This window comes from Bombus pyrosoma, linkage group LG9 (genome assembly GCF_014825855.1).
Source record: "Bombus pyrosoma isolate SC7728 linkage group LG9, ASM1482585v1, whole genome shotgun sequence".
In the NCBI taxonomy this organism is placed as follows: Eukaryota; Metazoa; Arthropoda; class Insecta; order Hymenoptera; family Apidae; genus Bombus; species Bombus pyrosoma.
Genome location: NC_057778.1, coordinates 13863694 through 13890575, shown reverse-complemented (window position 1 = coordinate 13890575; position 26882 = coordinate 13863694). Strand labels below are relative to the sequence as shown.

Below are 26882 nucleotides of genomic sequence, written 5' to 3'. Positions count from 1 at the left end.
TTGTTGTTCGTCCGTAAAGAGAGCTTAGTATCGATGTAATCGTAACGCAGTAGCCTTTTGTATCAGAATATAATGCAACATTTATTTCTATAAAAAGATATCCGAAGTAACAAGAGAAATGGCCACGCAGGAACGGTGCGCGCGGCTGCATCCATTTAATCGTTTTACAACTGTCGCAAATATCGACGGGTCATGGGATACGAGGCGAATCAATTGTTAACATTGTAAAGCATTTTGTAGTGAATCTGTCGGATGAATTCGCCGTTTCCGGATGTTAGGAGAACGGGCCAACATTCCGGGCTCTCTCGCACGTGCCGATGCAAGGACTTCCTCCATTTGTACGATTTCGAGCAGGCCAAACAGGTGTTCCATTCTGAAAAAGAAACGCGTTCGTTTCGTCAGTGATACGCTCGAACAGATTTCACAGCAAAATACGCATGGACGTGCTCTAAAATCTCGCGGCTGGTGCTGAGGTCGATCGTTCCTTTACAGAAATCAAACCACTCACGCGATTGCGATTGCGATTACGTTCTATTAGGTGTGTTTCGTGTGCAGAGTGGCTCGATGCAGGCAGAATTAGAGCCAAGAGCCAAGAGATTCGAGCGAGTTCGTTATAAACACCGATCGTCTTTCCGTTATATAAATAACGACGTTATCGTGTCCAACGTCGCAATCCTTTGGACGATATGTCAGCCTCTTGCTCGAACGTGTACCGGCAATTTGTATTTGCCCTTAATCGATCGATTTAAAAATTCTCTTTTCGTCTTCGCTCGGCAGCTAATTTCTGCTATTTATTTACAAAGATGTGTGTGCATGCTATCGAGAAAAATTTACATTATATTACAAACGATCTCCCTTTCTCTCTCTCTATCTTGTCAAGAAAAAGAGAAACACGCACAATGAGGGATATGCACGTGAAAAAGATTACCTCTTACAGAGGAACGGTTGCCAGCAACGCGAATATCCAGTCTGATGGCAGAGTTTATCGGTACAATAGTATCGAATTAAACTGACAACGTTTCTTTGAATCGGCGAAAGTGTCCAGTCGCGTTGCAATAGCTGCGCGGTTTCACATCTAGCAGTTTCAGTGATCGAATACATTTGTATTTTCTGAACACGCGCGTCCGATCGCGATCTCATCTCTCGAACAACTTTCCGTTTCAATCGTGCTTTTTGTCCATGTTCCAACAAACTACACGCTAGTAATTCGGTTCTTTTCGGGCAATAGGGACACTGTGCATATGCACCTATAATGTACGCGTACCCAAAATTCTTGCACGCGTGCGATCGATTCCCGGTTAGACTTAGATAATCTGCAAGAAAAAAAAGAAAGAAATCACAAACTTCGGTTAGTCCAAGTCGAAGAACCAGTTGATCGATCGTTCTTTTCGGCAAACGCTTGGAGTATACACCTGTTACCGTATTCATTATCGACAAGTATATCTACGACTGTCCTTTCGTTCATCGATGGATCAAAGAGAATATTATCGCCCGCGTATGTGTTGTGTGCGTGCAGCTATCTAACAACTGACGGCATCTTTGACCGGATCAACCCCCTATATATCGATGAAAGACAACGACCACGATGGAGCCGCGGCAAAGAGGAAAGCGTAGTGTAATTCGGTTGTGTATAATTCGATTCAGGTCCCGCGCACATCTCGGTAATTTTACATTAATTGTACTGCACCTCGTCGGCGAGATCAAACGAGAAACGAGTGGTTGTTTCGATGACACTTTATTGACTGCTCTTTACCTCGAAACGTATGTCTGCGCGATACAAGTATTGGGTTGGCAACTAAGTGATTCTGGATTTTGTCAATACCACGTAATAATAAAATCCGCAATCACTTAGTTGCCAACACAATATATACGTTGACTACGTTATACTTTGATCGGAAACGTTTTAGTTGAAACAAATGAGTCGAACCGATATCACGCTTCTTTCTTGTTGTCGAATTTAGTCATTCCACCGATAGAACTATCGTGGCGCTCAACGAACGTGTAACGTTTTGACATCGTATATACATTACGATCGTTGTACTAATTCGATCGAGTAGCGATCATCGCGAATGACGTTCGTTCAGTTCGTTGTAGCTTTGTCGTTGTAGACGAAAAAAGATACGGTATGGAAGAAAAAATGTTTATTCTCGAGGGACGCCGTTCGGAGATCAGGTCGCTTCAAATTCTAGCTACACAGCCGTGTTCCTTCTTCAGATGGTTGACCAGATTGAACTTCATAGGCATGATGCTGTGGCAAAAGGGACACGTGTACAAAACTCTGCCGCATTCCTCTCGGACGTGCCGATTTAGAGCCATTCTCGATCTGTACGTTTTCTTGCATTCGCAGCACGTGTGGAAACCTGAAAGGAAGGAAGAGAGATATCTTTGAGTATAACACGTTTCGTTCAATGCCGCTTTTCACGAATAAGCTGTCGCTCCACAAAAGCATCAGCAAAGCGTACTACTTCCTTTCTTTCTCCCTTCGCTTTAGCTTCCTCTTTCGTCGAGCCGTTTCGTTTTCGTGCACTTTCTTCTTTCGGTTCGATTCGAACTCTTTTGTTAATTTCGACGATATCGTCGAACCAAGTTTCCAACAACAACCAAGTTTTCAACAGTACGATTCCGATATGTTCTCCTACATTCCACGAATCGACATTCACGATCGACACTTATCGTATACATACATAGATAACACAACGTATCTAAATATCAACGTTCATATAGGTTTCTACGTTTATATCATCTTTATATATATATATAATTGTAATTATATATATAGATGTTGCATTTATTAAGGAACATACATATTCTATTCGTTGAACGAGTAATAAATAACGATCGTTACGAATGAATATAACAGGGTATGTACGCTCCGTCGCACTCTTATTCGTGGAGAAATATTTGCGGAGCATCGAAAAGCAAAGTTCGCTCCGACCAACGAGAACTCGGAAGTGAGATTGTTGTTTGGTCAAAAACATTGATCCATCAACACCGTACGGATAAATTATCTCGATAATCGAAAAACCTCGTCATCCGGCGCGGTGTCAATGTAACTTTCGACCCTGAGCCCTCAGGAGACTCGATCGGTGCACTCGTCGCCTTTTAACGCGACAATCTTGCCCGTGCTTTAGTCGCAAATGACGAACAAGACTGTTCCTAAGATTCATCACGCAAGGACAGTGAGGACAGCGGTAAGGCTTCTTCCCACACTCCTCTCGCTCGTGGCGCACCAAGCTTTTCTTCCACTTGAACGCCTTGCCGCAGCAACCACAAGGATAGACGATAGCTGAAACACGTAAAACGAATTACTCGTTATTACGAATCCTGGCAGAAATCGTGTCGTCCTTTGCTCCTGTCGTTAAACGATCTCTCCACAGTCTCCCTATTTATAATCTGTTCCCTTAATATGACCGTCGAGGAAAAAGGGGGTAAAAGAAAAGAGAGAGTGAGAGAGAAAGAAAAGAGAAAGGTCGATACAAGGAGAAAAGTTCTTGTCGTCGCGTCGGTTGCCTAAAAAATACAGTTTCTCCGATCGTTTACGATACTCTTCTGTTTCTTTATTTTTGGTATTACGAAAATACATGCATTTACGAGTAGCGGGGATTAGGCGTCAAGTTGGCGACGACGGCGTCATTCGTGCGATCCAGTGCTCGACGCGGAGCAACGCAGTTCGAGCCGATGCTTTATCCTTAATTATATAATTTTAATTTTTCTTAAGTCTAAGCGGTGTAAAATCAGTCACGCGTTTGCATAACGAACATCTGGCGAAAATTACTCTGTGTGTGTGTGTGTGTGTGTGTGTGTGTGTGTGTCCTCGGAACGTAGCTTCTGCCGTTTCCGAGAAAAAATACGAGACGTATTGGAGGAACGAGTCAAACGATGTAAATATTTTATATATAACGATCGAAGCAACATTAGATGGAAAATAAGGTTTTCGTATTTGGAACACAATCGAGACTAGCGATGTACAAGAAGAAGATTTAATCCTCTCGATAAGGTTTAGTACGTAAGGTCGATCAACGGGGACGATTTCCGTACAACTGGAAACACCACGCAAACTGCATTTTTCATCATTTTTCGAAGAAAGAACAAAATGAACGGCGATTACGATTGGCCGACGAACGCATGCAATCTTTGAATCAGGATCAAACGTAAACATCTGCCCGGCGTTCCTAGCACTCCCGATGAGATAGTCCGTATTCTTCTTTGCTGAAAACGAAGTGCGTGCGCTGATCGAATCGTAACCACGTCCGCTATTTACTTCTTGCCGCCGATCGATTTCGATCGAATAATCGTAGATCGTAACATGCAACGCGAAGAAATGATAATAGACGGTTATACGTAGCGTTGTCCGAGAGGTCCGAAGAGAACGAATCGTGGAGATTGAGGTTGGTAGTTGGGAAAGCGCGAAAGGTGTGGAAAGCACGGAAGACTCGAAAAGCAAATTACGGACGTGACTCTGATACGAATCGGTGATGTGAAGCGAGAACAAACAGTAAGAATCAAAGTATGCGCGTTCCGCTATACACCGGTTGTTTCGTCGTCGATTCGAAAACCGTTTCCGCTAGAGGAGCAGGCAGGCACGAGGAAGCTTCGACGCGAATTAAGGCAATCGGATACCGCGTCGATGAGACGCGGATCGGAAAACGCTCGAAGCGGAAGGTTCAGGTGTTCGGTGACGTGACCTTGAAGTGTTGTTCGGCCTGATGGGCGTGTAGAATGAAGGCCTTGAACGCAGCGAATGGACACAAGGGACACTTGAACTGAGGTGGTTCGCACTTGTGCTTCAAATAGTTGCTCCACATCTTGTAGAACTTGCTGCACATTGTGCACGTATAGCCGAGAACCTGGTCGCCCATGTACATCTTCCGGTAGGCTGAAAGCAGAGGGACCAAGTTAGTAATAGCCGAGTTACGGAGACGTACGGAGGAAAGAAAGAGGGCCGGCTTCTTCGATCGAATCGCGTCCCCTATCAAATCTGAAAGATGGTAATCCGCGATTCGTCACGGTAATGGCAACGGTAACGGTAACGGGCGTCGTTTCATCGATCGTCGCGAAAATTATTCTTCGCGAATGACTCGATTCGATCGGCAGAATGAATCTGTGGGCATAGATAGGAAACCGGAGGTTAGAAATCGTCAACATAGAACGCATTTCTGCGGAATCGGTTTATTATAGAAATCAAGTAATCGTCACTCGAACGTAAGCGTGATTGCAAAATTCGGATAAGTCAATCACTGTTACGAAACGACAAGCGTAAGTTACTATGTTCAACCAATTATCAAAATCAAGGATTGCTTCCCAATCGCTTGTGTTCACCCGCTGTCCCTCGTCTTTCGCATTGTTACTCGATCGTTGTTATCTCGCCCTAGGCCGCCTGTTATCGCCTCGTTGTCACGTGCAAACTCGATACCACCCACCGGAAGCTTCGACTTAATTAAAATACCGTTATACGTAGTACTTGTTGCGGCACGAGTAGATGTTTCGTTACATCTACCGCGATCATTCGTGCTCGTTCTATCCGTGGAGTCGAGAAAAACAGTACGTACAAGTTACTTTCTTACGTATGGAAATATTTTTGTACATAAATATTTACGCGTGCAAAAAATAAAAAAAGAAGAATCTATGCTTGTAAATATTATGATACACAGAGGATTATCGCAGGTATTCGGGCTGCCTTGAGACATTAGCAGTCTTAACGTGTAATCACGCACAAATCGAACGTCGTTGTCGACGTCTAACATGGAATAAAATTTATTTCGTGTAATAGAACGAAAAATCCATAAGTCGAAGAGATAAACTGTCGGGATTGGTTACATTCGTGCGGCCGAGGCGATAAGAACATTCTTAAAAATATCCTTCGTAACGAGCAAACATCGGGTATCTCGTTCAATTCGTGCATCGATCTTCGTAGACAGACGAAGGAACAAACTATCAATTGCAAACGTTGCTGTGATGTCTCTTTTTGTGATTCTCTATACACCACTTGTGAGGAGTTTTATAGGGACAGGCATCGCACGCCAATTTCGGCTTGGCATTGACGCATTCGAATTTTAGGTGTCTCCAGAGCGACCTGTGAACCGCGTACGCCTTGCCGCAGTCCACGCAAACGAAATTCCTCTCTCGAGTATCCGAATTGCCAGCTTGACGAACTTGTTGTTGTTGTTGTTGCTGTTGTTGTTGCTGCTGTTGCTGTTGTTGCCAATCGTTCCTTCGAGCGAGTTGATTTTCTGGCTCGAACGCAAAGATGGTCTTGTAAGGCCATAATAACGCTGAAACAACAACAGCAGATATTGGTTAATGCGATCGATCGACCACGAACCTCGCGAAATGATACATAACAATTTCTCATCGAACACACAGATAACACGCATCGTTGACATTCGAGAAATTTCCTTTCTCTCTGTTACGTCGACACGATTCCACTCCATACGAAGAAGCCTGAAAATAACCTCCGCCATATACTTGAATTCCATCGCACATTTTTCAGCTCACTATTAGAGGAAACGCGAGAAACGAAATAAACATTATTGCGATCGATGTACATATGTACATACACATACGTAGTTGTTTTTCAGCAAACGCTGATACGTTCAAGGGGACGACCATGTTTATGGTACGCTGGTAAAACCTATAGAATCGTTTATTGTGTCCACGGACGAGTTTACAAAGAGTTGTTACTTATTTCGATAAACGATGTTATAACATTTACAACGTTGATAAAAACCAATTCACGCGAGAATTTTGTCAATCGCGTTTAACTTGAATCCTTCTTCTCCAAGAATAAATACTTTAGCAAACACAAACGGAAACTGTGAAGCAAAAGACGAAGGTTTAACGGCACGCGTTAATTAATAATACGTGCTTATTATATTATTCGCTCTTCATACGATACGACAACGATCGCGACAGCATAATCGCCGATCTCTATAAACGAAGAAATCAAACGACGATACACGTTTGCTCCGGGAATAATACTGATTCCTTACAAAATCACTCTAAAACTCTCTAAAACTATCTAAAACTTTGTGAAACTCTGTGAATCTCTCTGAAACTCTCCGTAATATATGAGAGCGTGAGATTATATTGATTTTCGTTATAGTTACAAATACTTTTGCTTATGAATAATATTACGATACGTGTATAGTCACCGATACGACGATGTACATGCAAAGCACATCTTGCGTACGAATCACGTAACCGCCGGCAATTTTCTTTTCTTTTCGTGCTACGACATAGTCTATGGTTGGTAAATCGACTTTGATAGGCCTTTCGAATTCCACCATGGAAAAAATAAACAAGTAGCCGCGAACGGTCTACGACTATTGCTTCGGTTCGTTCGAATCACTCGTACGATGGAAAGTCTTCATATGCCTTCTCACGCAGAATGAATAATTGCTACGAAAGTTGCACAGATCGCAACGAAACTTTAACACGCCGGTATCGTGAACATTTCGCACGTGTCTTTCCATGTTCGCCTTATATGTGCTCTTGTATGGGCAGAAGGAACAAGCGAATTGCGAATTTCTGGGATTCATCTTGCAGCCAAATTGCACGTGCCTCCTCAACAAGTTCTTCAAGGGAAAAACCTTCTTGCAGAAACCGCACATGTGCCTCTTGTGACTGTTCAACAGGGACTGTGTGGCAGCGGAAATCTTAAACTTATCGAATTCCGGAGGAAGTTGGAGACCATCGACGGGGCCGTAGTCAGTCACGTAACCTTGTACGTTCCAAACGCCTGAAACAAAGCAAAAGAACATGGATGAAGCAGAGTTCGTGAATATGCCTCGACGACGTCGTTGTTCTCTTCGGATCGAGCGAACTCGTACGACGCCGCATCGAAATCTCGTTCAACGAATAAAACGCTCCACGAGCATCTTTCGATCGCCTCTCAAACTCTCAACGAAGTGTCGTACACCGTAATTTCTGCTTGTGATGTAAAGCTTACGCTTAACGGGCCAAGGAACAACCAGAATTCAGCATACGTGCACTAACGTTAGAGAAAGAGAAGAAGATTGCGGACCGCTGTAACGTTCGTTTAATCTTGCAACGATACTTGCAGCGAAGCTTACAGAGAGAAACACGTTAAAATGTAGAATCGTTCGACGTGCGCATGTTTATTAAATAATTGAAAAATAATATGCTTGTTAGATACTTGAAAGAGAAGAGTGAAAAGGAGTGAAAGAGTTTCGTATCGATGTACCATTGTTGACGCAGTCATTCCACCTCAATGATCTTACGGTCGTTCGAATTCGAACGTTTTTCAATTCTCAACGTCCGCCTTGGCGAAAAGAAAATCCTTCGGAATTCTTCTGGAAGCGCGCGATCGGTTGGAGAAGCGACGGAAAAGACGACGAACAAAGGTAAAATTACGCTAAGCCGGAAGTCGCGAATGCACGTGTCTCATGTGCCTGAAGAGTATGTCCTTCCTGCTGGTTCTGTAGTCGCACAATTTGCAGCAGAACATCGGTGGTAATCCGCAACCAGTGCTCAAGTGACGCTGAAGGCTTGCCTTCCAGGTGTAACCTTTGCCGCATTTCGGACAGACAAAGACAGGTTTGCCGGACTGGTCCGGCGTCAGCGAGTCGTCCAACTGTTGGCCCGACAAGCCACCCCCTAAAAACCAAAAGCGTTCGGGTTAGAAATGATGCCCGTTCTTCGTTTTCTCATCAAATCCAATCAACATCGAAGTGGTTGCAACGCTTTGAAATGAGAGCGCGCCCGTCTGAAAAAAAAAAATGCGATGCGATCACGTAAGCTTCGATCTATGCACGGCGTCTCACCGATTTCAAATTTACCGTGTCGCAGAGAAAAGGAAACGGATGGCGAACGGTGGACGCCGAATACCAGTGAAACGTGACGATAGCTAATTGCATTCGCTAAGGGAGAACATCGAGATACGGTTTATGAGTCCGTACTAACCATTGCGTGAAAGTACGAAAATGTTCATAAACGATACGTTTATTACAGATCATGATAGCGTCAACAACAACAACAACAATTTATTCATAAAATTCGTTCGATTTCAAATCACACCATTTGAATTTTCTTTCACAAAGGAGATGCACACCGATCTCGAATTCATAACAAAAAGTAACATGGACATCGTGAAACGCTAATAGATCTCCTGCATTGACGCGCGAGCTCTGTGTTCGCGCAGCACATGGTACTTGAGTAGAGTGGGTATTCTAGCTCTGTGCGTGCAATAAGGGCAAGGATAAAGTGGTTCCATTTGGCAGAAAAAATTCATGTGTTTCCGCAAACTCCTCCAGTCGCTGTACTTCTTTGCACACTTCAAACAGAGAAGTTCGTCCTTGCAACGCTTCCAAGTATCGAGTGGCAGCTTATCGCAAAAAAACGGGCCTTTGGCTGAAACAGCATCGGAAAGTTGCATCAGTGAAGTGACCTTTCGCTTGAAAAGAAAGAAAGGAAAAAAAAAGAAAACGAGGGTCGTCAGAAGGTATGCGATATCGACATCTCTCGATGTCAATAAATGTATCATGTAAATAAGTAGAACGATGGAAGACGCGAATAAAAAAGTACCCGGCAATGATTTCACATAGTTCCTTTCTTATTTCCTTCCTTTTCCCTTTCTTCGTACTGCCGTGTGACAGGAAATGACGTTTAGAAGCAGGTGTTCCGAATTTCATGTAAAGGAGCGTTACACTTTGATGCGCCAGTGTAAAAGGAAAGCGTCATACGAGATGTGTAAACCGTGTATATTTATTATTCTCATGCAACGCCTTATACAACAACAAATTTTTCTTTTTCAGATCGTGTCTGTCGATATCATGGTGTCGAGATAAAGCAAAAGTCGATGCAGACTTGGATCTCATTGGATACATCACTCGTCTTTAACGTCACTACTGAGAAAAATAATAGCAAACGTGGGGCAAACAATTCTCACAGCCAAATCATTACCAAACACGAGTTAACGAAGATAATTAACAATTTTTAGTTTTTTTAATTTAGCACAATTCGACGATTACGATACAACCTAGTATAAACCGCCACTTCCTGTTTCAACTTCCAATTCTACTATATATCGTTATAAAATCCCTCAGTATATATTTCCAATATATACCCTAACTTTTTTCGAAGCACAATCTTAAAAATTTAATATTAACATAAGAATATGATAACATAATAATAATAATAATGATAATAATAATAATAATAATAATAATAATCGTGTTGCAAGCAATATTCGTAGTAATAGTACCAGTAGCAGTAATTATAGCAATAGTAGGAGAAATAATAGTGATAATAATGGTAGTAATAATAATGACAATAATAAAAGTAATAATCATAATAAAAAAAGAATAAAATAATTCAACATCATCAAAGTGTTATCTATCCAAAGTTACACGTTAGAAAGATACGCAATATTCGACTGCGTATCGCTTGACGAACCAAAGTACGTAGAATGAATACATGGCGTTTCCCTAGCTCAAGTGTACGAATACCGAACCAGTAGTTCGGTAATCTTTTGAACGAGGCTACATATGACACACTGATAACTACAAGAATATCAACGACGAGAAGACAAAATGTTCGTGTCAAGTTGTGCTTTCGTACCCGTAAAACATTTCCAAATTACAACGAAGCGTATCACTGTTTTGTACCTTAATACATCATTGATCTAACTATAAAACATTTGTCAAAGAAAGGGCACATAACCATCGCGAACATCGTGACGATAGCATGCTTATGATCTCAAACCTTTAGAAAAAATCTTTTTTTGCGTCTCATTTATATATTATACATGTATATATATATATATATTTTTTTTTTAAATAGCCGATAGTTTATCAAAAGGACATATGCTACTTAAGCCGTGGACAGATACTTATATTCATAAACAACAGACATGCGACGTGTTGAACAATTTCTACGAAGACTTTTTGAGTTTCTCTCTTTCTTTTATGTACGTGCACAGAACAGCTTCAAATACTGAAATCACAGCAACGACTACATGTTGTTTTCACTTAAATTCTACTTTATAGACTAAAATTACGTAACACAATGAAAAATCGTAATTCGTAAGCGATCTTGAAAACCAGCAACTCCTTAGAGAACATTCTTCTCAGACAAAAAAAAAAAGAAAAAAAGAAAAAAAAAGAAAAAAAAAAGAAAAGAAAAGTTTCTTTCCGATGGAAACGTTTTATGTTTTCTTCGGCGATTTCTTAGGGTTACCTTGACGTGAAAGTATCACATTCAGGAACCCGACCATCGGTCTGAAAAAATCAGTTGGCAAAATATTCTGTCAGAAAAACGATGATCTACTGACTATTTGATATTGCTAAACGTAATCGATAATTTAATGCTTGTCTCCGAAACGGGCGTCTTCATACTCCCGAATCTTCTGACTTTTCTTTTGCTTCCGCACGGCACATGTTCATCGGTTGATACTCTTAGGGAAATTAATCATCGTTGTTACTGTTGTGGAAGGTTTTTAAATGTCTGATCAGACTGCAACGTTGCGTGAACATGCTGTGGCAAACGAAACAGCAAAATTTCCTTTTGACACCGCACGCGTATTGGATGTGGCGATCGAGATTCCCTTTGGTAGCGTAGGATCTTTTGCAACGCGTACACTTCCATTTGCCCCCGTTATTCCTTCTTTTACCGCAAACTGTTCTACGATGACGATTAAGGGTGAATATGTGAGTGTATCCTTTGCCGCAGTTCGAGCATATGTAAGGTTTGTCCGTTTCTGGTACCCAATGTTGAGAAGCCCGGTATCCAATCTCCTCGAAGATATCCTTCGGATTCAGGCTTAATGGATCGGCATCGTTGTGGACATTGACCGGCGCCGGACACTTTAGGTACATTTCGTCACCCAGCGCTTCTGACAAAAAAAAACAAATAAATTTCACACGTTAAGGCGAGAGGAAACGTGAAAATTTGAAGGGGAGAAGAAAGTTTATCGAACCGAAAAGTAGTCGATAGTGAGAGAATAATCTACCGAAAGAAAACAAGTTTAAGCATTCTTCGCGATTAGAGAGATACGTGTCCCGAATACAAAAATTACAGATATGAAAGATGTTATGGAAAATAAAAGAAGATTAATTAGGGAATGGCGTTTCTTCCTTGACTTTCTTATTCTCATTTTCACCCTCGCTCTTGCTTTCACTCGCGCTCTCATTCCCACATTCACTGCAACTACGAGAAGGGAAGAAGAGACAAAGAAGAGACCAGTAACGATTTTGCTTATTCTTTTCGCACGTACATTTCAAACAACGGTGAGAAACGGTAACGATCGAACGGTCAATTAAAGATCTTCAAGACGAGATTGATCGGTAATAATTATTGTATACATACTTGTACATCGAAATGAGACGCAGGACGAATATCCTCGATAGGTGTCGGCATCGATTAGGACGAGCAAGAACATATTGTGATCGATTTCTATTTCTTCCGTGTTACATAAAGGAAATAAATTATCGGAGAATATAAACTAGATGGTATTCTACAAACTTAGAAGGCGAACGCTAAATTTGCAAACGGGAACTTTTTCTTTCTAAATTATTGTGTGTGCGTGTGCGTGTGGTTTACACGTCCAATCTTCGAGTGGGAGACGAGCGGTCGTTACGGAAAATGCTTGAAAATTGCCGGAAAATTGTATTATTATATTTATTATCTCTGTTAGACACTTGATGTCACATCAAACTATTATCGACGTTCTAGAAGACAAGTTAAAACGGACTTTGATAATATAGCATTAAAAACAAACAACACTGACTACGTTAAATGCGTTCAGCCAAAATCTGTTAAGAGACTCGAACCATCAAACACGGTGCAATTTGCAGGCGTTTATGCGTGTTTCGATAAAATCCTTGGCGCAATATCTTCGAATTCGAGGATGCAGTTTGGTGGCCACTTGTCTCTTTGATGATGTAACGTCACTAGGTCGGTCTTCGAGCCAATCTTCGATCGTAATGTTGAGCCAGATTCACGATAATGCGATCTTCTCGACGTGAATGCGGTTTCTTCGCCGAAGGATTAAGGCTTCTTCAGAATGCAGGATGACTTTGCTATCGACGAACAAATTCACTCGCTCACTCTCTCACTCACTCTCTCTCTCTCTCTCTCTCTTTCTCTCTCTCTTCCTCTGTTTGACTGACTGAAACCGAATGCTTGAACGCGAACAATCGAAGAATGGATTAGCTTCTCAAGACCTAGAGGAACATAAAGAGTAAAGTTGTGTTACTCGCGAAACAGAAATATCAGAACAATCAACGTAGCACCAATGGGGACCAGAGTTTCATTGCTGACTTGGGAGAATCGATTCATCGATCCATCGATCCATCAATCCTCCCAAGGACAATCTCTCTCACTCCCTGCTCGTTGATGCCGCTGTCATGAAAAAATTCTAGCAGTTATGGCAAAAGGATACGGAAGGAAACGGACGAACTGTGTTGGAACGTGGGCAAAGGCAAACACAAGGAGCAACCTACGTTCCGAATGATTCGAATGGAGGTGGATCTTGTGGATACGCGGGATTGTTGCTATGGAAAGAAAGAGATGAGAATTTTCTAAGTGATTTGAACGGCACTCTCGTAAATCTTAAGATTGACTGCCATTTAAAACTAGAATCGAATGTTGTAGCTGCTCTACAACAGAAAACAATGAATCTTTAGTATTATAGCATGTACAGATTGTTGCGTCGCGAATACTAAGCGGTTCGCGACATTAAAAGTGAACTGCATGATAGCGTGCAAGTACAATTTAGCGATTGAATTTCGACGTGCTCTGTTCGAGGGTTTGGATAATGTAATTTTTAGGTTTCGCCTCCTTGGCAACGTCGATCTTATGAATCGCGGTCACGTGTCGTTGCAGGCTCGTCTTCTGAGTGAAACTGTAGCTGCAGTAGTAACAGGGAAACTGCCGTTTTCCTCCGCATTCCCATTTCATGTGCCTCCTCAAGTTGCACAGCATCGTGTATGCTCGACCGCATTGCTGACAGATGAACGGAGACCTCACGAAATCTGTCAAATGCAAAGAAAAATACTACTGTCAGAAAGTTTCATCGAACAGGCGAGCAACCGGACAATTGGTATATCGAGAAGCTATCGATTTTCTGACATGGATGGAAGTTTCTAATCGACCAGTAAACGTGCCACGAGTGCTCCGTCTTCGAGTGAATTCCCAGCCATCGATAGAAGCGGAGCATTTGTTCGTCGATTACTACAACGAAACGTCCAAATTAATTGCCAGTCTCTGTCAAAAGATAGACAAACGGAGAGAAAGGGAGAGGAGAAAATTTCCCGACCGCGATTCGATCGTTTACATTTGTTCTTCGAAGGCCAGGAGAAATCTGTATCGTGAAACTGGCATTAATTTTCGTTGGCGCGTTGTGTCCATGAAATGTGAACTACACAGAAACCGAGAAACGGTTATTGTAAAACGGTTCTTTAGTTGGGACGCGCGTGCGTTTAAGTTCAAACGAATAGTCACGATTACGGTTTTCACTTTTGCTACGTGTCAAATGAATCAACGACCAAACGAGCACGACTGGTGGATAATCGTTTATTTAATTCTACATGGAGAGAGCCACTGAAAACGTTAGGAGAGCGCGACACGCGTCTTCGACTGAATCTTCGTGGATCGTGTTTATCGTCTGTTTTATTTGCGCTGCTTGAAAGTAGCTCTTCTTCCGGAAGTGAAACCTTCGTTCTTCACTGATGATCAGCAAGCAATATCTTCCAATCGATGAAGTATCAGTGACAATGATCTAATTGTGGAGACCTGAAAAAGAAAAAACGTTCGAAATTTTATGAAAACGCTCGAACTTTATTACATGGCCCACAAAGTCCGATGAATTCGGTTGCGCGAACAAATTTTGCCTCGAATCCGAACGAGAGTAGTGCGGCGTGACTGTGGTTGCCGAATCACGTAAACGGCTGATGCCGTCGACGAATGTGTACGATGCGTGGGAAGCAATGGTAGATAAGGACAAAGCTTCTCGCGAAAGTTCGCGTGCTTTTAACCGATTTATTGTTTTCCTTTCGCCGTTTAATCAGACAAACGTTACATGAACGAAGATTCTTCACAAGAATCGCGTTGCTTGTATCAAAAAGGTATCTTACTGTGAACGTGACGGTAACGAACAAAGACGTTGAGAAATATACGGCATTTAACCGTACGCGGATCTCATCCACGTCTTGCGCGGCGGAACAAAGATGTTGTGCGCGTTTAGCATATGTTGTCTTAGCTTTCCATTCTGCGTGTATCTCGCCGGGCATAGGTTACAGGCAAAATGCTTCTGCCCACCGCATTCGAATCTCAAATGTTTCACCAGATTGTGCCTCATTTGATACGACCTGCCGCATTGGTGACAGGTGAACGCTTCCACGTTCCTCAAGCATCCGTTTCTGGATCCCCAAGCGGTGATTTGCGTCTCTGTAAAATAATGAAAAGAAAGCGTCAAGTAGGATCTATCGGGGTGCTTTTGAAGTCCTTGAACTTTAAAAAAACAGTCGACGTAAGGTGTGTGCTCTCTCTCTCTCTCTCTCTCTCTCTCTCTACAAAGTAGCTAGCAGTCTCCTGTCTGTCGGTCGCTGATATGACCAGGAACGGCACTCTTACTTGGACGATTAAAGAAAATCAAGCTGTCTCGTGCGCAACGTTTATTTCAATATCGTTCGTATAATAAGGACCTTACAGTATATCTATCTTTGGTTGTTTACCTCGTCTTGTCGTTATAATTTTGTATATATACTCCGGCGAATATTCGTTGAAACCTCTGGAAACGAAGGATAGACGTTGTTGGTGCAAACAATCGCGTTAGTTATAAACTATTCGACAACGATCGATTCGCGCCTATTCGAAGGATGCGTTCGTTTCGTTCGATTCCATTTCTATCACTGAGCAAATATTCGTTTAGGAACGGAAAACTTTGGCGGAAGATAGATGTTGTGTCTTTGCAAAAGGTGACGACGCAGCCCGATATTCTGCGTGTACCTCGCCGGACAAACGTGACACGTGAAGTTTCTCTGTCCGCCGCATTCGAATTTCATGTGAGTTGTTAAATTTCTCTTCATCTTATACGTTCTTCCGCATCGTGGACACTTGACGGGCGCCTCTGTCGCGTTTGTCGTACATGTAACGTTACTCTGGAACACGAGTCTCCGTCTGAATCCTAGAAATAAACGGGAGATCCCGATTAGAGAGAAACAATCGATATTTAATGGAGTACACGATTTACGTGGATTGGACACCAAAACAGGAGAAGAATGATTTCACTGTCACATTTAGAAACTCCCTTCGAAGAAAGGCTCTTGTGTTATCGTAAGGAAAAATCAATGTACACCGATCGAGAAAGGTCGATTGGACAGCAGCAGTTCGATAAACATTAATAAAAGAAACTGGTTTTCGTTGGATGTAGAGGAACGTATCGACTCAGAAATCGTACACGTTTATTCCATTCGTATAATTACACTTCATCTTTGGACGCGTTGCGTTAGAAGGTTCTAACGAAGCTACGGCTTAATCAACAACGAATCGGTTCTCGTGAGAGGATCGTGTATGCTTCTAGTACATTTTACTTATACAGGCTCTAATCGGAAAACAGGCGATTCAACGGCGCAGGTGAACTTGCGGAATTAATCGCAATTGCTACCGCTATTTTCATACCGCGAATTTGAATTTGTAATTTGAATGTTAAATAAGAGAACTGATGGATACCAAGCGTTCGCGATATTCGCGATACGCTTTTCGCTATATTTCTTTGATAGCTGGTCACCTGTTTGAAAAGTACAGTTTTTGGTACGAGCGTTCATCTATCGACGAAAGAAAAGCGAACGAGGTTCAACGACGACGTTCAATGCTTTGTTCTAACGTGTCGTTCTAGGTTGGCCTTTTGAGAAAATCTATTCTTGCAAATGGGACAACTGAACTTGGGTTCGACACCGCACTCGTAGTTTTGATGCCTCCAGAGCGACGTGAACAACTTGTAGCTACGATTGCAGTTGGGGCAAGTGTGCTTTTTCTTCCTTCTTCTCTCCTGTTCGCTCAATTTCTCCCTAACGTTCTTTTCGCTTACTGCCGTTCGTTTGTTACACTCAAAGGTTCTGTGACGTTTCAACGAGGCCATCAACGCAAACTTTCGATTACAATCGGTGCACAGGTATTTCCTCGGGCCATATCGGCGCATCTTGTCTTGATCGCCCTTAAATGTCATGGACCGCAGGTGCCTGGTGTACAGGGCGGTATTAACCGGTGTCAATGTTGGCAACGCCAGTACCGTCCAATTGGAGGAGCTGTATTTCTGTGTGTCTGGAAACGAACAAACGAAATAAAAGACTTTTAGCATTCTCGTCGATACGCATAAGCGGAGAGCGGCGTGCGATCGTAGATCCGCACACATTTTATCGTTATCGATCTGAGATCTCAGATCGGCAAATACAATTTCGTAGTATATGTGGCAGTATACGTTGCTCCGTTCAAAAGACAGAAACTTCTGCAAATGTAAAATACAGAGGATCTTTATTTACAGGATATCGTGCAATGGCGTGTCTACAATGATGTAAATAAACGATAAATTCCACACGTATTTAAAATACGGTCGAACGCGAAGGAAAATTTGGCCGCGCGCTACACAAACGATCTTATAAATTTTGTGGAAACTCGTGATAGGAGGCGAACATGGTTCCCTGAATGTGCACGTTACCCTCGACATCGGCAAGGGCGTCCACCTGTTGCAATCTATAGCGAGGATTCTGATCGAGAAAATGCTGATGTCTGGCCAGTATGTGCTTCATCAGGCTATCCTTGTATCGCGTTCTATGTGGGCAGAAAGCGCATTTGAACTTTGGATCGATGCCACATTCGAAATCATGATGCCTCTTCAGATGATGCTTATGCTTGTACGTTTTGCCGCAGGTGGCACAGGTATGCTTGAATACCGAAATCGCAGGATACTGGGATTCCACTGAAACAGACATGAAATTTCATCGATTAGTCGAAATCGATGGTTCCCGAGCGAAACAGTTGGCCAACTTAAGTCGTCGGACTGATCTGAAACGACTTGTTGCTCGAACGATCCGACAAACAAGAAAACAAGGAACGTGAATAGGAGATAACGTCTCTCGGAGGGGATGATTAACGCACCAAACACAGACAACAATCGTTTTTGGTATAGAACGTGACAGATTTTTATTTGATTCGTGCCACTTTTTCTCTCAACGGTCGACGACGCAAGTCACGCAAAGCTGGTCCAGCTAAACGGAAAACCTTGCAACGTTCGGTAGCGTGAAAATTCGCATCCTCGTAATTTGTTCCTCGTTCTCCGTTTACTTATTCTTTCCTCTTTCCATCTCGTTTTATTAATTCACGCTCAACATCGAGAAGCATACGAATCGAGAACGGACCGATCGCTTTCGAACATTATCGAATGTATTATACACATATATGTTTGTATTTGTGTGCGTGCGTGGCTGCTTGCCTCATGTGTCTGCGTGTACATAAGAGAGAACAAATACGTCAGCTTTTGCATTTCTAATGAAATTGTCACATCCAGCGCTGTTTACGCGATGTTCGATTCGTACGTTTGATCGATCGACGGGTAATCGCGAGATCGCTGCTAGTTGTTGTTCAGGGATTTCTCTGCTGCCTGATATTCGCTGTTCGCGGCGTAAACCCAGACCTGGCGTGCTTCATCATGTGCACCTGTAGATACGACCTGTAGGTAGCTCGATAGGGACAGAAGGTGCATTGATGCATTGGTTGTTTACCGCATTCGTTTATCACGTGCCTCCGCAGGTTCTTCATTTGGTGATAACGGCGATCGCAATTGTCGCAGGCGAATCGCCCTTGTCCGCGCGATCTCCTTCGATCCTTGGGCAATCGACTCACGTAGAACCTCATTTTCGCATAATCTGCAACCAGGAAGAAATCATTCGGTTAAAATTCCAAGTTACAGATCGCGATCGTCGTTCCTTCGATCGTCGTTGAACGGATCATTTGCGTGAAGGGAACGAACGTCCTTTCATCGATCAACGTATGACGTACGTACGCCTCTAAGCGTACGAACTAGCCGTACTTACGAGCAAAACGAAAAGGAGACTAGGGGCTAAGGAAAAGAATTAAACGTTGTAATTTGTCCGAAATGTAAGACAAACGAGATACGTTTTCGTTACATGCAGATGGTATCGAACACGATTGGACCAATCGTCGTAGTTTTGGATCGCAGATCCTTGACAGAAAAAAAAAAAAAAAAGAAAAAAAGGCGAGAACGTGCCGCCACGTCGACAGCCTCGAAGTGAATTTTTCGAGTGTCGAGCGGCGAGCATCGAGCAACGTTGCGACGATGCATCCCCGAATCGATCCATAACAACTACGAATAGCCATCAGGTTAAGTATGTCAGGCGAAGTATATTTTCGAAAAATTCAAATTACATTTCACCTACGACCGTAACGGTGAATGATACACAACGATCGCTATTGTCGGAGCCCGATATTTGTACGGTAAACTTGATATTTGTATTTGTATGGGTTACACTTTTCTAGGTCTTTTCTAACGCGACCATCGCATCGTTCGATCACGAGTAGAGGAGACACGCACGAATACGCATCACATGCTTCGATATACTGCTCCTATACTTGCTGCGACGTTGTCGGTATAGGCATTTGTATCTTCTGATTTTCACAGGTTTCCACGCTCGGTCATGAAGCGACGTCTCGAGGATCATTAAACCTGACGGTTTCTCGTCCGATTCGCCGTCGCTTTTCGTTTCGCTCGCCTTTCCGCGACACGAAACCTCTCACACGGTCGAAACTGCACTCTGGGGAATCGTCGATCGTCAGATTAAAGGAGGATCGTGCGTGCATTGGGTAACCGAGATACGAGGCAAATGGGCGAAAGGGGAAGAGAAAAGGGGGAAAACGAACTGAGAAATTTGGCGAAGATGAAAAGGAAGAAAAAGAGAGGGTAGAAGGGAAAGGAATTCGAAGATTCGCCAAGAGGAACTTGGTATCTATTAAGCCGAGTTACGTCATGCTGGAATTTCGTACGATTCGATTTTGATTCCGTTAATTTGATGGAAATTTCAATGGAAAGATGCCTTCGATTCAGATTCGAGAGTATGTCGATCGATGAGAACGGAAAGAACGAAACGTCGTCACCTTACCGAAGAACGGAACATCCTGTTTTAACGATGAACATCGACTTTGGTGAAAAATAACAAATTTCGAAGAAATACCCGAATTTCAAAGTTTTCTCTTTTATTGGTAAGAAATATTTATGTATGCACGTAGAACGCGTAAGTGGTACAATCGATATCTAATTGCAGTCTAATTGGGTCGATGAACTTTCAAAGAACGTGAACGCAGTGTACATAGCTATAACACCGGTGGAATTTTCTTTATTTCGTTCGTTTATTGTCGATCGCGTATATGTATAGTAAGCGTAAGTGAATTGAACGTAAGCGATTGTTCGTTTCTCAACAGGAAATTTACTACCGCCCGTTAACCTACTTGATCCTTCTCTAATTTCGTTCACAAACCGATATAGATTTTTACATTGCGCGTGGCAATCAACGTCTCGGTCAACTTTCTTCACGGTTTCCACAAAATCCACAAACGCAAGTTGCGAATGTACCGTAGCGTTTCAAAGATACACGTACATTTTACCAAATTATGTCCTCCATCGCGTTACACCGATGCACGAATTTGTCTGTACATTGTAGAAATGGACGCACGAAGAGCACGCGACTACTCGATCGACCGTCTTCTTCTTTTCTTTCTCATAATCGCTCGACGAACAAATTCTTACGAGTAACGACACACTGTGAATACGTAACAGTGCGCATACCGTTACACGGTATGAAATTTCGCGAAAATAGAGCTACTGTGAAAAGTAAAAAAGTTTCGCCGCTAATCGCGTTTAAGGTCGCGCGTTACACATCGTCCGGCAATTAACGCAAAACTCGTTCTCTGTCTGATCACTGCACTTCACCAGCGAAATTAAAAGACACGAGTTTTGAGGGAAAATGGGACTATCACGCAAACCGAGAAAAGATCGACCGTCATCGATGTAGTCTTGAAGAGATGTCGATCGACGTGTTTCGAGTAGAAAGTAAAATAGTCGTTGACAAAGTAGATTAGTTTCCAGCGTCCATGGAGGATGACAGCTTATTCCCATTCGGCATCGTGTAGAATTCGCTCAAAAGTTTCATATGCCTGCCATTCAAGTGGGTGTTCAGGCTGGACTTGTGCTTCGTTCTGTAAGGACAGAGGGGACAGTGGAACTTGGGTTCCACGCCACATTCGTGCTTCAAATGCCTCGCCAGGCTGGAGTAGTAATTGTATACCTTGCCACAGTTCTTGCACGGATAGGTGACTTTCTGGCAGTTCAGGTAGCCCACGGAACGCGACTCTGAAAAATTCGAAAGACAGAAGAGACGGATATTAGAAACGATCGACGAAAATACCGAGGAATTCGTTCGTGAGGATGGCACTTTCGCGATATTCATACGGCAGCCGTGCCATTCGTGTCGTAGCGAGCTTCGTTGCAAGTACCGAAGCTCGTATCCGTAGATTTCGCGAGCGAGCGGTTTCGTTCGAACGGTTTCGATCGTTGTTCGAGAATTCATCCGGGAAAATACGTAACGCAAAATAGCTACGACACTATTTTGAGCCACGTGCCTCTTTGATCGTTTTTCTCGAAAAACTGTGCACTAGCTTTCGAGAATTCGTTGGCAGAGGCACGACAGGTTAAAGTACCGCGAGGAACTATGAGGCAGGGTCTCATGCAGTCTTTGTCAGGTCGTTTCCTAAAGAGAAACAATACGATCACGTTACTTCTATGGTAACTGGGTCCAACTCTTTTTTCTCTCCTGTTTCTCTTCTTCTGGCGTTCCTTCGACTCGATTCCTTCGTAAACCGATCGGATTTTACCCAGACGGTTAACTTTCAGTTACCACAGTTACAACGCAGGTCAATTACAAGTACATGATCGATACGTGATGAATCAGTCATACTTTATTACGTTACTAACTGCTATTAGACATATTTTTCATTGTATCTGTTTATATTAGTGTTGTGTTGTTATTGTTATTATTATTTTTGTACAAATAAATAAATTAATATATATATATATATATGTATAGGAAATCAATGAGAGAACGAGTCGTGAAAAAATTAGTCGCTGCAAGGCGTATGGTAATTCCAGGATTTCGAATCGTTTCGCGTGTATTTCTGCATTAAAACTGGAATTCCCAGTTTACTGTAACGATGAAGAACAGACTTGGATATGCAGTACATGTTAGCTGCCTTCCTGAAAGACAACCCACTGGCCACTGCTTCGACAGCTGATCTGATTCGTTCGAGTTCGAACTTGCATTTCGTGTATCTTCCTCCGAAAGATCTCGTCCCTCTGTCACTGTAATAGCCTCGTCCTGTAACACGAATTAATCGCAGTTGTAACAGAAACGCAAAAGCGCGTTCCACCGTGATTACGGAGAATTATCTGGCTTGTCCTCGTGCCGTTCGATTCCCATCGAAGCGGAATGCGCGTGCGTCTGGCGATGGGATCGGAGAAGAGAAGACGCAGGAAGGAAAAACGGTGATAAACGTACCGATGGCAGCGATCGAAAGACGCGTGGAAAACGCAATACCGAAAAACGCGATCGGCTGTAACGTACCTTTTGCAAAATTCCGATTTATCGAAGGTGCTTGTTACGGCGACAAGGATGAAAACAAACGTTGGAAATTGCGATTTCAAGACGATCCAATACAAAGAAAACGTCCATAAGCTTAGTTTTATTGTATACAGGAAAAGATGGTGAAACAGCCACGAACCACGCGAACGAATCGAACATCTATATATCCGCGTGTATTCTCTTCATGTGAGACTTGAGATTCCATTTTCGATTGCTTCTGTAACTACAGTAAGGGCAACACTCGGCCTTTTTCTGGCCGCAGGACGCCTTTACGTGTTCCACCAAATGATGCTTCCAACGATACGATTTAGAACATTTCGAGCACTTGTATCTGCCTCCGAGGGGATCCGTGCTTTTGTTCCTGTATATTCGGGTAGGCTTGCGATCAGACCCGAAATAATTAGCCTCGTAAGAGCACCTTTCAGATCGTAACTCGCTCGCTTCGGTTACCGTAGTAGGCTCGAATACCTGATACTCCTCCCAAAGGACCAGTTCACCTGAAACACAATATTCAATTTGTCATTGACAGCGTTCGACACTGACAGGTTCTACCGCCTTTGCACCGTCGACGATCGTCTAACGAAAATCTAAGAGTAGCCGAATAATCGTTTGTTCAATGGGGAAACAGTCACGGTCAATGGATAAGGGAACCAAGCGATAAATATGAAAAACACGAGAGGGTTAAGATTACAATTCCTCTGGGAACATTGGATAAATATATCAAGCGGAATCAACTTTATTTTCTCTCTTCCTTTTCCTTTCCTTTCCCTCTACTGTTCAAGTACGACATTTACAAATCACAATATGACAAAAGCTTACACACAAAGCGTTTTGCGTCGATCAGTTTGCGGATCTGCTCCTCAATTCCCTTACTTGTCGTCTATTTAACATCGATATCGTAGAACTAAAATATAATCGTCGTGCAAAATTTCGTTTCGTTTCATTCCGTTTAATTTCCGACGATGTTTCGTTCAAAAAATCGACTCAGACGACCGTGTCGGTGTCGTTGCAATGCATACGACTGACGTGCTTTTTCAAATTAGATTTCTTGTATGTACGAAAACTGCAATATGGACAACACTGCTGTTTGTCCTTGCCGCAAAATATTTTTTGATGTTCCACCAAATGACCCTTCCTCTTGTAGCTTTTCAAGCATTTGAAGCAAGAGTATCTATATTCTTGCCTATCTTCCTTCAAATCGTCTGACGCGTATTCCATACTTTCCATCTCATAGTCGTCTTCGTCTTCGCAAGTTTCTTCCGTTACGACGCAATCGTCTGTATACCCCTTGACACTCTCGTTTTCAAGATTAATCCGTGCGGTTGCGACGTAAACGTCGGTCACGTCGAGCAACTCCATGCGTTCGCCGATTCCTTCTCGGATCTTGAAATTGGCCACGGAATCTGAAACAAAATATCACGCGCGTTTACATAGGACTGCGTTTATACGCGAAACCGTACGTTCCGCAACATGAGAATCTACACAGGGATATATCAAAGAAGCGTATTATATCAACAGTCGTATTACAGAAATTTCCGTTGGTATTTGCGTTTCCACTTTCGTTACAAACGAGTCTACTTCAACGACCGGTCAACGTTCACCCCTTAAGGACTTGTAAACATCGTTAGAAACTGGTTACTCGGTAAAAAACAAACAAGCATTGTACGATCGTTTGTCCAGCGTTGATCGACTACGAGCAAATCATCGACGTCGGTTAATTTCGGTCGGATTGTGGCACCAGCGATTCGCAACGATCGTCAAAGTTGAATCGTCGTTAAAACGAAAAAGAAAAGAAAAGAAGAAAAGAAAAATAACAAGTGAAAGATAACGAAGCGGGACGAATCTTCGAAGAATTTTTTCAGATGGTTGGATCTGTACACAGGTATTTATTTAAAAAGCAATCGACTGCCGGACATCGTTACACAGGAACACTTAACCATCACTGCGCAGCATTCTTGCTCGATCTAATAGATTTACGGATCTATCGAATCGAATGGATAAGATAGGCTAGATGTTCATGCATCGTAAACGAACGATTCGCGTACATTATTCCTTCTAAACTATCGATAACAAGTACGATTCATCTTCCGCGTTCATACGATTACACAAAGAATGAGATGAAAGGTGACTGACGTTCACTACTTGATTAGCGTGAATACTTATATGATACGATCTCGATCGATCGTAGCTTGTCACACACGAGAGCGAACGGTTTCCTCCTGCTTCTCCTCCTCCTGCGCCTCCTCCTCCTCCTCCTCCTCCTCCTCCTCCTTCTTCTTCTTCTTCTTCTTTCTTCTTCTCGTTCTTCACCTTCCCCCCTCTTTTGTCTCTCTTTAATACTCGGATTTTGATAAAAACGGATAAGAAAGAGAAAGAAATCATCGTACTGTCTGTTTCGTCTCTCATCCCTCTTCCAGAGCAAATGTTACGTAGACGATGAATTTGTTGAACGCGTCCGCGCATTTCTCGTACGACACGCGTCAAAGTTAATTTCTCGAGATGTAGAAGCATGTTCGTTCGAACAAGGAATCGCGACGTTCGAACATCGTATCGTTGCAGCCGTGAATTCTTGTTCGAGACACGCCAGAGAGAGAGGAAATTGAGCGTACAACGTCGTAATTACAATTCTACCACTTGAAACGCGATACTCGTAAAGTCTCGAACGGTTTTTATAGGAAAAGACGGCTGCGAATGCATGCTTGTCCATACTACGATCGCTTCGATATCAAATAGGTAGGAAATCGGTTGCTAGAATTTACTGCGCTATCGTTACTTTTCTCGATATGGTAAAAATCGTGACAATACGTACGAAAAATTGTAGACTGCACGATCCGACGACGAATCTATGTCGCTAGATTCGACCGACGAAGGTAGAAAAAATAAGAGAGAGAAAGAAAAATAGGAAATGAAAGAAACGACAAAGTGGAAGAAAAAGAAAAAAAAGAAAAAAAAAACAGCCTGTAGACTAGATTGGTTTTATCAAAGAGCGGCTACGGTTATTTCGTGAGTCGCGCTACTGCATACCGATATACGGATAATCCTTTTTCGCAAATCGACACACGACACTAACTTTCAACACTCTCTAACGATTACAAATATTTGATCGTCGATGACAATAACATTTCGGAGATGTTTTGGCTTCGCATAAAATTCGGCCGATCCACAATGTGTACGTTATGCAACGAGTTAAAGGAAAATTGTTGTTCAAACGTTCAAGTGTTGAAATATCGACTCGACAAGGACAAACCAATACGTATGCGTAGTGACGGATTTACAAACACCAATGAAACCGTATGAAAGAAACATTGTTGCGAACAGCATGGTTTCCCGCGTGGAAAACGAGTTCCATCGCAAAATCCAAAGGCTTTGGCTTCGTACAAATATCGCTGAACGAAAAGAGTCGTAGACGATAAATGACGTTCAGCGAAACAGCTGTCTACTTGATGTTGTGCACCGAGAGCAGGTGCTTGAGAAACGAGGCCTCGATCCTCGATCTGTAAGGGCAATACTGGCAGGAGAAGTGAGTCTCAAACGTAACCATTCCGCAGCCCATCTTCAGATGTTTCCGTAGATTCGACGCCCAGGAGTACATTTGTCCGCAACGCGGACAAACGTGCAGCCGCGGCCTCACGATCGGGAATAAAGGAGCATCTGGAAAGAAATCTCGGTTATTAAGGAACGACGAGCGAACGGGCGTGACGCGATGCGATACGATGCGATGCGATGCGACGTGGCGCAAACCGGAAAGGACTATTTAGGAGGGCAGGTTCTAGAAGAAAGAAAAGAAAGAAAAGATCGGGGATCGCAGTGGCTAGCTTCTAGACATCGAAGCGCATGCCTTGCCAGGTTAATAGAACACAACGGATTGCGACGACAGTCCCGTCTAGTCGCCGATAATCGTACGCGCTCTTCGAGCAGAAACCTGCGAAGCTGATTCTATTCGACGGCGATCGGGACGAATAGTCGCTTCGGGATTTCCTCGAAAAGGGCATGTTCCCGGTTTCGAGCAGCTAAAAAAACGACGATGCTAACACACCTGTACTTTCGTACTCGTGCACGCGCATATACTTACGTTCTGTTTATTGTGCCCCGGATCGTTTCGTTCGGCTGCCATTGCCTGAAAATATTTGCAAAACGGTCGAGAGAATGTTAGCGTCAAGGGTTAGGTTTTCGCATGGAGTAAAAGTACACTTTATTATCGGCCAGCAGATCGGTCGC

The 26882-nt window shown here is 42.9% G+C and overlaps 4 protein-coding genes and 1 long non-coding RNA gene across 26 annotated transcripts in view; 1 reads left to right on the top strand and 4 right to left on the bottom strand.

Annotated features, from left to right (window-relative positions):
- LOC122570551 (longitudinals lacking protein-like) overlaps nt 1–26882 on the bottom strand; it is a 148897-nt gene that overhangs the window by 45177 nt on the left and 76838 nt on the right. The window contains exons 7-8 of one of the 21 annotated variants that reach the window (XM_043733028.1): nt 15093–15405; nt 14015–14751 (exon numbers count right to left, since the gene is read on the bottom strand). The exons of 10 other annotated variants lie outside the window; for them this stretch is intronic. In XM_043733028.1, coding sequence (XP_043588963.1) covers nt 15140–15405 — 266 coding nt within the window. In that variant the 3' untranslated portion in view covers nt 14015–14751; nt 15093–15139. Of the gene's footprint in view, nt 1–3535; nt 4877–6366; nt 7739–14014; nt 14752–15092; nt 15406–15617; nt 16145–16404; nt 17281–17473; nt 17936–19443; nt 21380–22736; nt 23162–23384; nt 24068–24941; nt 26316–26882 lie in introns of those variants that run through there. 10 more of the 21 variants (XR_006317836.1, XM_043733036.1, XM_043732998.1 and 7 more) reach the window with 10 other exon arrangements.
- The window catches only part of LOC122570562 (zinc finger and SCAN domain-containing protein 26-like), a 137835-nt gene that overhangs the window by 50734 nt on the left and 60219 nt on the right, over nt 1–26882 (bottom strand). The window lies entirely within an intron of this gene.
- Nucleotides 381–2161, bottom strand: LOC122570560. The gene is made up of 2 exons (XM_043733052.1): nt 929–2161; nt 381–816 (listed from the first exon to the last, which is right to left on the bottom strand). The coding sequence occupies exons 1-2, from the start codon at nt 1426–1428 to the stop codon at nt 792–794; spliced, it is 525 nt and encodes a 174-aa protein (XP_043588987.1). The 5' UTR covers nt 1429–2161; the 3' UTR covers nt 381–791.
- LOC122570571 lies at nt 9372–11142 on the top strand. Its single transcript, XR_006317848.1, has 2 exons — nt 9372–9460; nt 9774–11142. It is a non-coding gene; the product is annotated as an uncharacterized LOC122570571 (long non-coding RNA).
- LOC122570561 (zinc finger protein 211-like) lies at nt 11170–12456 on the bottom strand. 2 transcript variants are annotated; one of them, XM_043733053.1, is made up of 2 exons: nt 12325–12456; nt 11170–11851 (listed from the first exon to the last, which is right to left on the bottom strand). In XM_043733053.1, exons 1-2 carry the CDS (start codon nt 12395–12397, stop codon nt 11424–11426), a joined length of 501 nt encoding a protein of 166 aa, XP_043588988.1. In that variant the 5' UTR covers nt 12398–12456; the 3' UTR covers nt 11170–11423. The 2 variants fall into 2 exon arrangements, with proteins under 2 accessions (XP_043588988.1, XP_043588989.1); XM_043733054.1 differs by having other exon boundaries at nt 11170–11848; nt 12325–12455.